At 33.9% G+C, this 13,468-nt stretch overlaps 2 protein-coding genes across 2 annotated transcripts; both read right to left on the bottom strand.

The window, feature by feature from the left end:
* Positions 1-2,352: 2,352 nt before the first annotated feature.
* On the bottom strand, positions 2,353-6,558 carry LOC115988959 (protein IQ-DOMAIN 1-like). The gene is made up of 5 exons (XM_031112594.1): positions 6,257-6,558; positions 5,969-6,169; positions 4,038-4,265; positions 3,827-3,940; positions 2,353-3,667 (listed from the first exon to the last, which is right to left on the bottom strand). Exons 1-5 carry the CDS (start codon positions 6,326-6,328, stop codon positions 2,954-2,956), a joined length of 1,329 nt encoding a protein of 442 aa, XP_030968454.1. The 5' UTR covers positions 6,329-6,558; the 3' UTR covers positions 2,353-2,953.
* A 2,308-nt stretch (positions 6,559-8,866) lies between these two features.
* On the bottom strand, positions 8,867-13,117 carry LOC115993111 (IQ domain-containing protein IQM1-like). The gene is made up of 9 exons (XM_031117390.1): positions 13,032-13,117; positions 12,008-12,528; positions 11,792-11,906; positions 11,079-11,144; positions 10,704-10,792; positions 10,527-10,614; positions 9,850-10,080; positions 9,557-9,658; positions 8,867-9,457 (listed from the first exon to the last, which is right to left on the bottom strand). The coding sequence occupies exons 2-9, from the start codon at positions 12,415-12,417 to the stop codon at positions 9,005-9,007; spliced, it is 1,554 nt and encodes a 517-aa protein (XP_030973250.1). The 5' UTR covers positions 12,418-12,528; positions 13,032-13,117; the 3' UTR covers positions 8,867-9,004.
* Positions 13,118-13,468: the final 351 nt, after the last annotated feature.

Genomic DNA, 13,468 nt, shown 5'->3' with positions numbered 1-13,468 from the left:
GCAAACAATCATAGAGAACCATTATTATTCTAATAATTGCCACATGGAGATTATTTCCTTTGTGGATTATTCCGTAACACTCCAAAATAATTAGAAAGAATCAATTCCCTTACTATTTGTGATTTTCTCTTTGCCGTCAAATAGTAGCTGCACATGTCTAAGTCATCTTGTATCTTCGTGAATAATTTTATTAAATATTATAATTGTTAGGTCCACGGACTAGATTTTGGCAATCCATGACAAAAATGTTAAGTCTTGTTGAAGTTTCGAACCCAAGATTGGCTGAAAAAAACAAAGTTTTTGTAATCTCAACTAAAAGTTTGACAGATCAAGAATCGCAGATTCAAATTTTCAAATCTGATGTGATTCATTTAGTTGGCTGTGCAAGTGAGTTTTTGTAGATCCAAGCTTCCACCTATTCAACAGGTGAGAGTTCAAGAGGAAGTAAAGAAAATTCAACGTGGTATTACTGCTGTAGTGTAGATCTTGTTTGAAGCTATAGAGTCATCCTAGGGTTTGTTGTAGAGATTATATCTTCAAGAGGTTCTCAAAGCCACAAGCGGGGACTTCGTGCAACATAGTTCACTATTAGAAAAGTCCATGGATTCAGGGCTACACATGGCCTTGTTAGTAAATACTATTTAGTTAATCTTTTTACCTTAGGATTGATAGGTTTGAATTCCTTCAGGATTTTTATTGTAGGACAAATCATTGGTTTTTCTGGAATCACCATATTGTTGTGTTCTATATATTCCGTTGTACTTATTGGTTTATTGCTTAATTGGTGTCATTAAATTTGTGAAAATATTCTGAATTCATAACTGGTTAATTATTTAAGTTGGTTATTTACACTATAAATCATCCAAGGCTCTAAAAACCCTAACAATAACTTCCTTGATATTAACTTGTGCAACTTCTTTTAAATAAAGCATAAGCAATGGATGAACAAAGACTAATCAGCAACAAAATTTAGACTTATAATATGAATCTAATGCCTAGTCAATAGTCATAATTAAATTCAGCCATTGGTGAAGCCCAAGTTAAAGCATTGTAGCCATATATAGTAGTCATGAACATAGGGGAAAAGCCCGACGTAACCACAAATGTACAAAGAAGAGAATAGGAAGAAAGAGAAATCCTATGATTACATAATGGAAATAATGAATTACTAAAAGCAAGCATCTGGTTATGTAAAAAGCATAATAAATCAACAAAGACTAGCCAACAACGCTTATAAAAAACTATTATGGAAGATAATGTCTTCGCGTAATCAAATTGAGCCATTGAAGCCCAAACTTCAAGCATTGTAGCTATATATAGTAGTCAAGAACATAAGGGGGAAAAGCTCAACATATCCACAATGTTAATAAGAGGATGATGTGATACGTCCATAACATTTTCATAATAAAGTTAAATGATTGAATCCCCCTACCCCTAATTGTTGAATTATAAAAATTTTAAAATAATAATAATAATAATGATAAATATCAAATCAAACTAGGGAAGGAATTAGAATTCTATCTTTGGGAGCTATTTGAAACTCAATTGGTTAGTGATTATTGGTATTTTCAAATGAGACATACAATGTTCGAATCCCCCTACCCCTAATTGTCAAATTATTAAAAAATAATAATAATAATAATAATAATAATAATAATGATAAATACTCAAATCAAACTAGGGAAGAAATTAGAATTCTATCTTTGGGAGCTATTTCAAATTTAAGGATAAAAAATAGAAATAAAAGAGTAAGAACAAAATATAGAATTTTTTTTTAGAAGAAAAAAAAGTACTAAATGTTAAAGAATCAATTTTTTTTAGAAACGTCATATGTCATGGGCCAACCAGCCATTATTTTTTTTTCTTTTCTTTTTAAGCCTCCTTTTGACCATTTTAATTCCTATGAGTCCAAGTGTAATTTTTGGGACCAAAGCCAACTATGAAAATTCACTTATCTAGAAATTTTATATATATAAAAGAAAGTTTTAAAACAGGAAAGGCAGCATAGGGCCCAGGGGGTTTTCTTAAAAAAATAAAGTTAGGGTGCCTTTGGGCCAGGAGGGGCGTGCTAAGGTAGGTCCATTATTGAGCTATTGAAGCCCGAACTCAGGCATTAAATGCCAATAGTTACCATTGGAATAGGAGAAAAGCACAAGGTTAAGAATATTATTAGGATCGAAATTGGTTGGTTGATGTTTTCTCTATCCATTTTGCAGTTCAACTAGCACTTTAGATTGAGATAAATTAACTTGAAGTAAAGCACTCTACCCAAAAACAATGGCTTTGATGATTTTTCACATTAATTTAAAGTAATTTCTAAATATACTCTTGAAACATAAGAAGTCTAGTACATTAAGCACAATACAACACTCCTAAATATTCATGGAACATACAAACTAAATTGTATAACCCTGTCTCAGGCAGCTCTTCTTCCAGAACTTATGTGTTCCTAGTGCAACTTATACATGAAAACCACATAGTTACATACACAAACAATACTTGAACTCCTAGACACAACACAAAGGTATTCAAACCTTGTCTGTGAAGTCCTACTTCCATGAACATATTCACTCCTATATCTATACTTTAAGTAACCATATCACATCCAATTCTCCTGAAATTGGTTGGAGTCATAATTTCTTGTACATGCCAGATAATTACATAAATCAAACCTTGTCTGTAAAGTCGTACAAACATGACAAATGCCATTCAATCTTCATTGAACAACCTACATCAGAAATTGTAGTGCATACTCAATTCCATGAACACAATCACTCTGAATATCTCTGCTTCAAATGCTCATATCTCAAGCAATTCTCCTTTGATTTTTTGGGTACTTCCACATTAAACTTTGATTCAATTATGTATTTTACTCAAAACAGTTTCAATATCGCAAGGTGCAACAGGCTGTTGAACTCCCATATATTAAACATTTAAGTTTGACCATGCCTTCTTAGTACTTATGGCAACTCTTACTCTCCCAACGATATCTTACCTGACCAGCCCTACCCAATGGTACTGGTGGGTACAGATCTTTGCTCCAATTAACTGAAGGATTAGAACCAGCACTGCTTCTTGTATCTCCATTAGAAACTACCATTGGTTTGCTATGAAACTGAAAATCCTCCATGAAATTCCTCTGCATACTATGTGAAAGAAACTTGCAAGCTCTTTGCTTAGCCTTGGTTGACTCTGTGAGAGTCATGTAGCTGGGTGTAAAGATATTCCTCTCCTCTATTGTTTCCTTCATGAGAGTTTCACTGGACATTAGAGTTGGAGATGCAAATGAGGATGAAGTTGATTCATGACTCTCATCATATAGAGATTCAGAACTTGGGGTGGATGATGATGAGCTACTAATTTGACCAACTGTAAAAGGTTTAGCTGAAATCCTGGTTGTGACATTGTTCCTTTTTACTTTTACTGAGTCATAATCTGAAGAATATGAATGAAAACTGACAACTTGACATTCATTTTTCCTTGACAATGGAGTCTGGTCTGAGAGATCAGTATGGAATTCTTCCATTAATCTGCTTTCCCATGGCTTGGCCGCCATCCAACGATCTAACCAGCTCCATCCTGTGCTGTTCATATCCAGCCTTTGCTGCTTGAGAGAAGTCACTGGCTTGTTGGTTCTTGTATTTGGACTAGCAGTCATTCTTGATTGCTGAAAGAAAAAAATTCAACATGATCAATGACTAAGTAAACATTTAAAATCCAACTGATAAACATAAATCTCTATCCAGGAATCTTTAACTAGGCCATGTATTCATTTCATTAACTATCTTACCAAAGGAAAATAGTTGGGTCCTCTCAATTTCATTACCTGTTGAGAGCGGGAGTATGCAATTGCTCTCTCCCTCTTGACAGCTCCTTTTTGCCTCAGTTGTAGCTTTTCTCTAACTTCATCAATAGTTCCTGGACTATCACACCATCCTTGCTGAGGACAGTCAACACACACATTATTAACAGTGTATATTCACTAATTACATCCTCACAATAATAATATTATAAAATCTTGAAATAGCATATGATACCTCAGCCTGCTTGATGGGATCAGCAAGGTTGCGATGTTCATCCAACAGTTTTTGCACAGCTAGCCCTTCTGGGGACATCCTCACACTCCGTGCCCTTACTCTAGCCTGAACCCGAACAAGAGCCTGCATGCATCTTAGAGTTACAGCAGCTTGCTTCCTTACTTGCCGGCCACGAAATATGGCTTGAAGTCTCACCACTGCTTTCAAGGCCCTCAATGCCTGTCTTGCCTGCAATTATGTAATTAAGGCCACTAAACAGATGTGCCTAAACAGTATTTCAAAAGCACAAAAGAGGAATATAAAATCACATAAATGAGATTTACTTGATTACGGGAATTATTTCTGTGCAAAATAGTAAAAAAGAAAAAAGGGGAGACAACTTCAACCAAGCATGTGGACAGTTAGAACAATGTGATCTACAATTAATGGAATCCTTCCCAAACAATTATCAAATCGTTTATAGGTATACAGAGATCACATAGCTGCAACACCCCAGTCCACACAGAGGATCATTGAGGAAGTTTCCCGGGCTAAATTCTTAATGGGCTGATACTTGGGATGGACTAATAATCTCACCCTTCGCTTGGTTGCTTACAATACAGAGGAATGCAGGACAATGCACTCCTAATACTGACTTTTCCTCTTGTTTTGTTTTGAAAGAGTGAAGAACCTGACTCAATAAGCAAAAGAATATTATTTTACCTATAATTGATGAGATAGTGACACTGTTTCTGGTGTAGTAGATGACACTGTTTCTGGTGTAGTAGATAATCAAAAAGTAAACTCATACTATTTTTTTTTCTTCATTTTCTTTTGTCACCAAACAGAAAGTCTACAAAGTAAACTGAAACAGCCACCAATGCATTCAGCCTCCTAATATTCAAGCTTGGGCCCATTTTCCTTCAAAGTTGCTAAGGAAATAAAACTCTCAAAAAAGAACATGTTGAACCTATCTAGTGTTAAGATTAGATTACTTCACTGTGTGATTGAACTCAAACTTCCAACAAGTAAAATTTGGAATTCAAAGTGACCAGAAAACCTCAACCTTACTAACTAAAGATACATTTACAGATATTCATTGAGCTCAATCAACTTTCCAACAACCTTTATTTGAATTTGCAGATGCTAAAAAGCATTAATTTTTCCTTCTAAAGGTAAATGGTAAAGCTTTTACAGATAAAAATTGAGCTTAATTCTATACTTAACACCCAAAATTGGATGCTATAGTGCCCAAAAAAACTTTTCATCCAAGGTATAATAAATAAGTCATACTAGTCATATATTTTAATGTGACAGAGAATTAGATTAACACATTTAAACTTCAGAGTATTGACATCTAGTGCTAAGATTAGAAGGTGCGGGATAATAATTGAGATCAATTTCACAAACCAACATTATAATAAAGGAGAGCAGGCTATGCTGCTGAGCTACAAGGATCATGGCTAAAGTTTTACAAGCTTTGTCTGAAGCTTGTCTAAAAGAAACATATGATATCTACATTAAGAGCATCAAAAGGCTGTTTGAGTTCAAAATAAATAAATAAATAAAACAAAAAGTTAAAACTCACAGTGACTCATTAATATTTTCACAATCTATAGCTTCACATTCTTTATCTGTAAGCTACATGGTACTTAAAACTGCAAAATCAGAGACCTATTGACTAATAAGGAAAGATCAATTTATATATAACAGTTACTGATGATCAAAAACTGGTGTAAGATTATAATAATTTCTTTGATAGTTTTTTGAGCACATACTTACTCATCAGCTACCTAAGATTAGAACAAATAATGACTTAAAGACCTCAACTTTACGATCTACAGCTAAGTAGTTCCTTCTAAAAAACCGGAAAACCATGTCTAGATATTACCTTTCGGTAAGAATAAACCAAAGAATATTGAGAACAAGCAAAATCAGAGAGGCCCATTTACCAGGAAGCCTCGAAACACGGTTTGGATGCGAATGGCAGCCCATTCTTGCTTGATCACCATGAAATTTTTTGGTGGAGCTCTCACCACAGCAGCCATGGCAGCATTGGAAGAATCTGACGCCTTGCCCTTCTTCGTACCCTCTGATGAGCTCCTCCATAGCCTCCATTTCTTCTTGGTACTCTTGTCCCCTACCACCTTGTCCTAAGAAAACAAAAACAGAAACAATGAAAACACAGGAAACGAGAGAAAAACAGAAACGAGGAGTTCGGGTTATAAGTTTTGGCTTACATGGTTGGTTGTACTTGTATGGAGCTTCTTTAGACTTATAAGAGATTTTAGCCATTTTCCTGAGGCACCCATTTGAGTAAAAATCACTTGGAAACGGATTTGTGTTTAGAAAGCAAAGTGTTTTCAGAAAATGCTTTAGGAAAAACAGGAACTTTGACACTGCAAAGAGCGCTCTGGCTTAAGTTTAAGTGTTAAGAGTTTAAGACTTATTAAGATTTAAGAGTTTAATGGGAGAGAGTTTGAAATTTGAAATTCGAAAAGGTGAAGAGAGAAATAGTGTGAAGAAAATAAATACTATAACGGATACTAAAGACTTTTTGGTATTTTATATAGAGATGCCGCTCCATGTAAGAAATATTCTTATTAATAACCCTTCAATGGTCGAGCTTTTGTGGTTCTTTGCTTTCCAACTTGTTATAACAAACAAAAGCTATAAATAACACGAACTTTCGTCTTTCATTTGAATTATGATCAGTTTTTAGTTGGATGATTTGACTGGGTCTACTAAATGGGCAATTTTTCTTCTTTTTTATTTCAAGGATGAAACAGTTGCCTGATTTTTTTTTTTTTTTTTTAACAATTAGATATATCACCCTATCATAAATTAGATGAAATTATCTCGTGCTTTTATTTAACTGAGTGGCATTTCGGTTAAACTTTTGAACAATTCTTCAGTAGTCTAAAGCAGTGTACTAGGCTCTTACAAAATGAGTAGACCTCACACGTGGGTCTCACCATGGCCTATGGGGCCCATACCCTTTGTGAGAAACACTGTTCTAAGACTACTTAAGTTTTTTCCTAAACTTAAATAGAATTTGATAATGTGGTAAGTGTTAAGAAAAAGAAAAAGTTCTATCCTTGAAGCTTATTTTGTGTGAATAGACATAAAACTTAAATGATTTTCGGAAGGAAAGAAGATACTGCTAGAGTTTTTAATGATGCATTCCCTTGAATTAGGATTTTATGTTAATATTGATTTTGATATGAATGTAATTAGCAATATGTGTAGAGATTTCAAATCTGAAAAAAAAAAAAAAAAAAAAAAGAAGGAAGAAGAAGTTATTCTTCATACCATTAAATCAGTTATGACTTCAATTGTATGCCTTGACTCAATGCACAAGAATTCGATTTTCAATCGGTCCGATTGTTTTGAAATTATCATGGAAACGTAGATGGAACAATTTCTTTGTTCTGTGATATTTAAATCCCTTTTTATCTGTTAGATTGATCGTAGTTTATCTTTAGTATCTTCATCATGTCCTTAGATCTATTGTGTGAATGAATGTAGAGTTAGTACTGACAATTTCATTTTACACCCACATGGTTATTCAAAACATTTTAGCTATAGCAACTTTGTTGTAGGCCTTTTTTGTGTGGTTGAGATGTTAAAATAACTTTTGAGTCATTTTAGCATCTTTATTGTGAGTGCTCTAACCTTTTGGTCAAAATTTTAGGTGCTTCTTGAAAGCCTTCAAGTCTTTTAAAAGATGTTGTAAATTTCCGGATCTTAGCAATATTAGTGAAAAGTAAAGATAAAAGAGAGAAAATCAAGCAGAGGCTTGCATGGTTTAGTAGCGTGCCAACCTTTATTAGAGTGCCTGAGTGAGTGGCGAAAATCTTCACTATTAGAGAATAAACACTAAGAGTTTTGTAACTCAACTAACACTTCATGGGTTTTTTAGTGAGAAGTCCAGGGGTTCAATTCCCCCTTCCCTAAAAACTTTTGAATTGAGAGAGAGAGAGAGAGAGAGATTATAGTTCTCCAAAGAAAGGGTCTTTCTAATGAGTTTATAGTTTCTCCAAAAGAAACCTTAATTTGGTTCATTGAAATTTATAGAGCCTCCTATCCCATGTGTCTATGAGCTACCTTGAACCTGTTGAGAGCTATGTAATGTGAACTAAAAGATAATTAAAAAATAAAAATAAAAATAAAATTCTTTTTTTTTTCTTTTTCCTAAAGATAAATTCAATAGTTACAAATGAAATAGGAGATTTGAACTATGAGTGTCTCAATTGGAAATACCAAGAAATTCTAATTGAGCTATAAGACTCATTAGTAATTGCAAAAACATTGGCTAATTGGTTGAAAGCAATATACCTTAAATTGATCATCAGTAATGGCAATAAAGTTCCACAATTGAAGACAAAAAGTAGTATTATGTCAACCATGGGTGTAGTAATATTATTCTACTTTAATAAATTGCACTAAATTAGTTAAAATAGCCAATTATGAGTGTAGTGATATTAGTCAACTTGATTTCTATGCGTGATCAATCCATCTTTGTACAATAAGAATAGCTTTAGAGGCTATTAAGAATAGCAAACTTACAAGAAATCAAATGCAAGTGTGTTGGGGATAGACACAAAAACAGAGGAAGAGGAAGAGAACGGAAATTTATTATATTATTGAAAGTACCTTTTAATTATGAATACAAGAACAAATCTTACAAAGAACATACCCACGCCACTGAACAGGGTCATAAAAAATTCAGGGGGAAGAATTGACCCATCTTAAATTACATAAACTTACATAAATCGAAGGCAAAAAAAAAAAAAAATTAATAATAAATAAAATAAAATCAGTATAGGTTAGTCCCTTTCTGTACCTTATTTTTTGTTTTTATGACACTACTAAAGGCTCACACTATGAGGGCACAAAAAACACCAATGGTCCTAAAAGTGCCACTAGCCCTGAACCTTTCAGTACTAACAGACCTAAAAAAAAAATTTCACTTGTCGGTTTATAATCTAGTCACTAGTTGAGGCATGAACCATTGGGTTAGGAAGTCCCATACATGAAAGGCTAGGTGAGAGATGGATTTTGGGACTTGGTCTTGGCGATGGAATTGGAGCATTGCTAGGAAAGTATCCAGGCATGGTCCTAGGTGATAGATTTACATGTTCAAGTGCCTGAAATTGAAGCTGTGCTGAGTATTCTCGAACACACCCAATACGAGGACCAGCTCCACTACTCCATTTACGTGACAAACACTTAGCCAATTTGAATGCCGGAGCTTTCACATTGGTTCCTATTTCATCATGACAAATTGTGACATTGGCAGCCTCCTTGTTAGGCACATCAACATCTACTGATTCTGTGTAAGATGATTTGATATTTGTAGAGGAACCCCTCGTTGACTCCAACTTTAGTTCCTTGTCGGTCACTTTCAATGTTGGATCATCATCATCTATGGCACATTTCTGCAGTTCAATCATTCAGATGTACACAAATTCATTCAAACTCAAATGAATTTGTACCAACTATGTAACACCAATGTGACAGAGGATCGAAGAAATTACCTTAACATTGGTCAAGTTCACATGGTGCTCTTCTAGGAAACTAATAAACTCCAAGAAGTTCTCTTCCGTTGGGTGATAATGACCACTATAAGGCCATATAGCCTAACAAGATGAGAAAGTATACATCAAAATTTTGGATACGATCTCTTTAGAAGATGACATTATTGCATATTGCCCCTTAAAATTGCTTCTTTTGTTCTAGACATTGAGGACACATTCTGAACTACTGATTCTATGAAGAGTGTATTTATATATATATATATATATATATATTTGCGTGCAACCATAGATACCTCAAGAACCCCATTATGGGCCACCAATCTTCCAGCTGCGGTGGTGGCACCCCCTGCTAGAAAACTAGAGTGCTGAAATTGGCCTTTCTTCTTCTTCCCAATGTACAAGTTCCTTGTTGTGCTGAGGACAAATATCCACTTAGTACCATCATCTGTGTCCACTAACATTCCACTTTCTTTGTACACAAGCTTCTCACTTTCTACAATCACTTCATATGCTTCTCTCTCTTTCTGCCAAGAGAAAGTTAAAAGTTATAAAAAAAAATGAACCTAACAAGCCAACTATGACCACCATACTACCAAAGTCTAAAGGCCTTTTCTTCTTATTATATGATAGATCACTCTGGAAACAAAAATCAAAAGAGGAAGAGCAAGATTATTACTTTCAAATTCAAGTTTGTTTTTAAAAAATGAAAATTTAGGTATATTATATGCCTCTATAATTCGATTGTTCCATTTGGAAAACGATATTCACTCTGACCAAAATTTATCATATTCTGATTATTAATGTGAAAATGGGATTCAAAAATAAAGAGAATGATTGTTATGTAAAAATTGAGAAAGGTCCTTTGTACATGCCAAATTGGCGTTGAAACATAAGGCCAGGTTTGGTAGCATCAATTATTATCCTGCCCCACAAAGTGTCTTTGATAAGTTAACAGATCAATTATACTCACTGGTCCAAGGTATCTGATGCATTGACGCTGCAAATTGGTCCTTGGGCACTTCTCAAGATTTACTTCTTTGCCATCTCCAACATCCAACCTTCATTTTTATGGTCAATAGTCAATACATTAAGAAATTAATGTAGTAAAAGAAGGCTAAACATATCTTAAAGGTTGTTGGAGTTTTACCAATAGAAGAAAGGTTGGGAGCTCCCAGTGTCAAACCAAACATCATAATACAAGTGCAAATTGTGTCCATATCGATGGCGTGGATCAATCTGTGCAACACAAGGAGAAAATTTACATAGCTTAATCCATTTTCTTATGATTCCAAACCCCTTATTACACAAAGAACTTGGTCTTCTCTCATCATGCATCATAATTTTTCCTTTTAGAAAGGGCATTGTATGTAGACCTCAAAAGATTTCCTAACTACTTAAAGTCAATTTTTTTAGTCATCAAGTTAAGTCAAATTTTGAGTCAAATCTATAAGAATCCATGACTATAGGAAACAATCAATGCTAAGGAAAAATAAAACATATGGAATGTAGAATGTGGACTAACCGCTTCAAGCCAGTGTCTTAAAGCTAATTTCTGAGCTTTTTCATTCTTGGACAAACCTTTACCAACCTACAATCAACCATATGGTATTATACAGTATTCAATAACATAGAAAGGAGTTCTTGTAAGACGATGAAAAATATGAATTTTAGGGTCCGTTTAGATACAGTTTATTTTGCTGAAAACTAAAAATACTGTAGCAAAATAATTTTTAAATGTATAAATAATGTCGTGAGACCCACTTTTAATAAAAAAAAATTGCTGAAAAATAAGATTTGTGAGTCCTATAAACAATACACAAGATCCACTGGTGTTGCTGAAAAGTCAAATATTACTACTAAAAAAAAAAAAAAAATGTGAACACTGGATGCGCAATCCAAACACTACCTTACATCAATTTGCTGATAAAGGATGCTCTCCATTTGAAATGAATTTATTTCATGATTTAAAATAAATATTTAAAATCTAAAGATATGTCACTTTATATCTGGAAAATAAAATCTAAATGGATCGTGAAATAGACTGATTGCATTTTAAGTCATGGTCAAATAGCAAAACTAATTAAGCAAAGTAAAATATTTTTCAAGGTAATGACTTTTGTCTTAAAAAAAACGACTGAGTTGACCCCAACTGTGGAAACAATTGACTTGAAAATTTTTTCATCTATAAAATTTCGGCAAACCTAGGAAGCGTAAATGATGGTAATATGTACACACCTTAGCAGCCCTAGTCCTAGCTCGTGCCCATCTTGAAATAGTAGTTTCTGATCTATCAGACTCAAAGAATGATATTGAGCTATGCCTAAGACTTGCAAAGTCTATTGCCTTCCACCTACAAAATTTTTAAAAACAAAACAATTAGACAAAACAAAATTCTGAATTGGAAATATAAGCTGTAGGTAGATGAAACATAGTTTTGTTAATAGAACAAACCAGAGCTCCTCAACAACTACAGCACAATCTGCTAGGTTTCTTCTAGTCCGGTAACTCTTATAAACTTTCTGCACCTTAATTGCAGCTGCATTATGTTCACTAGTAGTCCTTGGAGAAATCCGAATTTCGGGTTTAGGCAAAGCGACCGCAGGATATACTTTATTGCTTGAATCATTGGCATTTTCCTCCAAATCAGAACTATTTTCATCCACCAACACTTTCTTGAAGGAAACAGTTGTTTGCAGCCTTAACCCTTCCACTTTCCGCTTCTTGGATCTTCTAGCTATCCCACTTTCTTTTACTTCAATAATCATGCTATCTAACCCCTCATATTTATCAATGTCACTTGGATCATCTTGCTTGAAGATATCCTTCCTTTCCTTTGACTCACAGTTGATGAATCTTACCATTACTTCTTCTTGCCTTACAGTCTCTATAAATGATGATGAGAGAAAAGAAAAGGGTATCCCACTAGTTTTAAAGCAGTGAGGCTATGAATGTGTGAATTTTGACAGATCAACCTGCTCGACAAGTTATGCAAATGAATTAAAGTTGCAAGCTCTTCAAGAATTATAAAATTGTATTTTTCACTGTAATAAAAATGCAGTCATGTTTAAAAACACAGCAAAGGAGGAAAAATGTTTCATTTTTCTTAATGCCATATTATTTTCATACTTAGACTATAACAAGAATCCAATCAGCTTCTATCATCACATGGATTCACAGGTATTCATGAGAGCTGAGAAATAAGTTTCATGATGGTATGCACTCCAAAAGCAATCAAAATTTATTACTATTTTTATTTTTTAAAATATGTTTCATTCTAAGAATAACTCACCACATTTAATTTTTTGGTTAAAATATGCTCCATTCTAAGTGTTAAGATTTCTGAAAATGTTAAGAATAATGTTTCATATAGTTACATGTTTCAGAACTACACCATGATTATTTCTACAGCCATTACTCTTTAAGTAAATAACACAAAAAAGAAATGAACAATTAAATAGAACTTTGAGATTCGCACCTGAAGATACAAACTCAGGTCGTTCAGAGTTCTTGTCTGAGGTATACCTCTCCATTTCTTTTGTGCGAGTGTGGTGTGTGTTACTGTTCTAGTTTAGTTTTTAAAATATATGACCATTTCCCTCCTTTATATATAATACTATGTATGCTTTGAAGTTGCCAAGAAAGTGTAGTTCACTGAGCTGGTACCTTCAAATACGTAATAGACAAAGATCGCAGAAAATATGGTAGTCTTTGAAATTTTGTGCTCATCAAAGCAAGTTGTCATAGAATGGGAAAAAAAAAATAGTGTGACTTGAAAATGCCACAAGTGGTTTGAACTTGAAGGGTTCAAAGTTGCACACATTTAACCTTTATTGATTTTCTTTATTTGGAAAAAATAGGTGATAAACACTTAGATTTTGTTTTTTCATTCTACACCCAACTAAAATGTGAGGA

Source organism: Quercus lobata, chromosome 5, assembly GCF_001633185.2.
Source record: "Quercus lobata isolate SW786 chromosome 5, ValleyOak3.0 Primary Assembly, whole genome shotgun sequence".
Lineage (NCBI taxonomy): Eukaryota > Viridiplantae > Streptophyta > Magnoliopsida > Fagales > Fagaceae > Quercus > Quercus lobata.
Note: the sequence above shows the minus strand (reverse complement) of the source record. Positions and strands in the feature narration are given on the sequence as shown.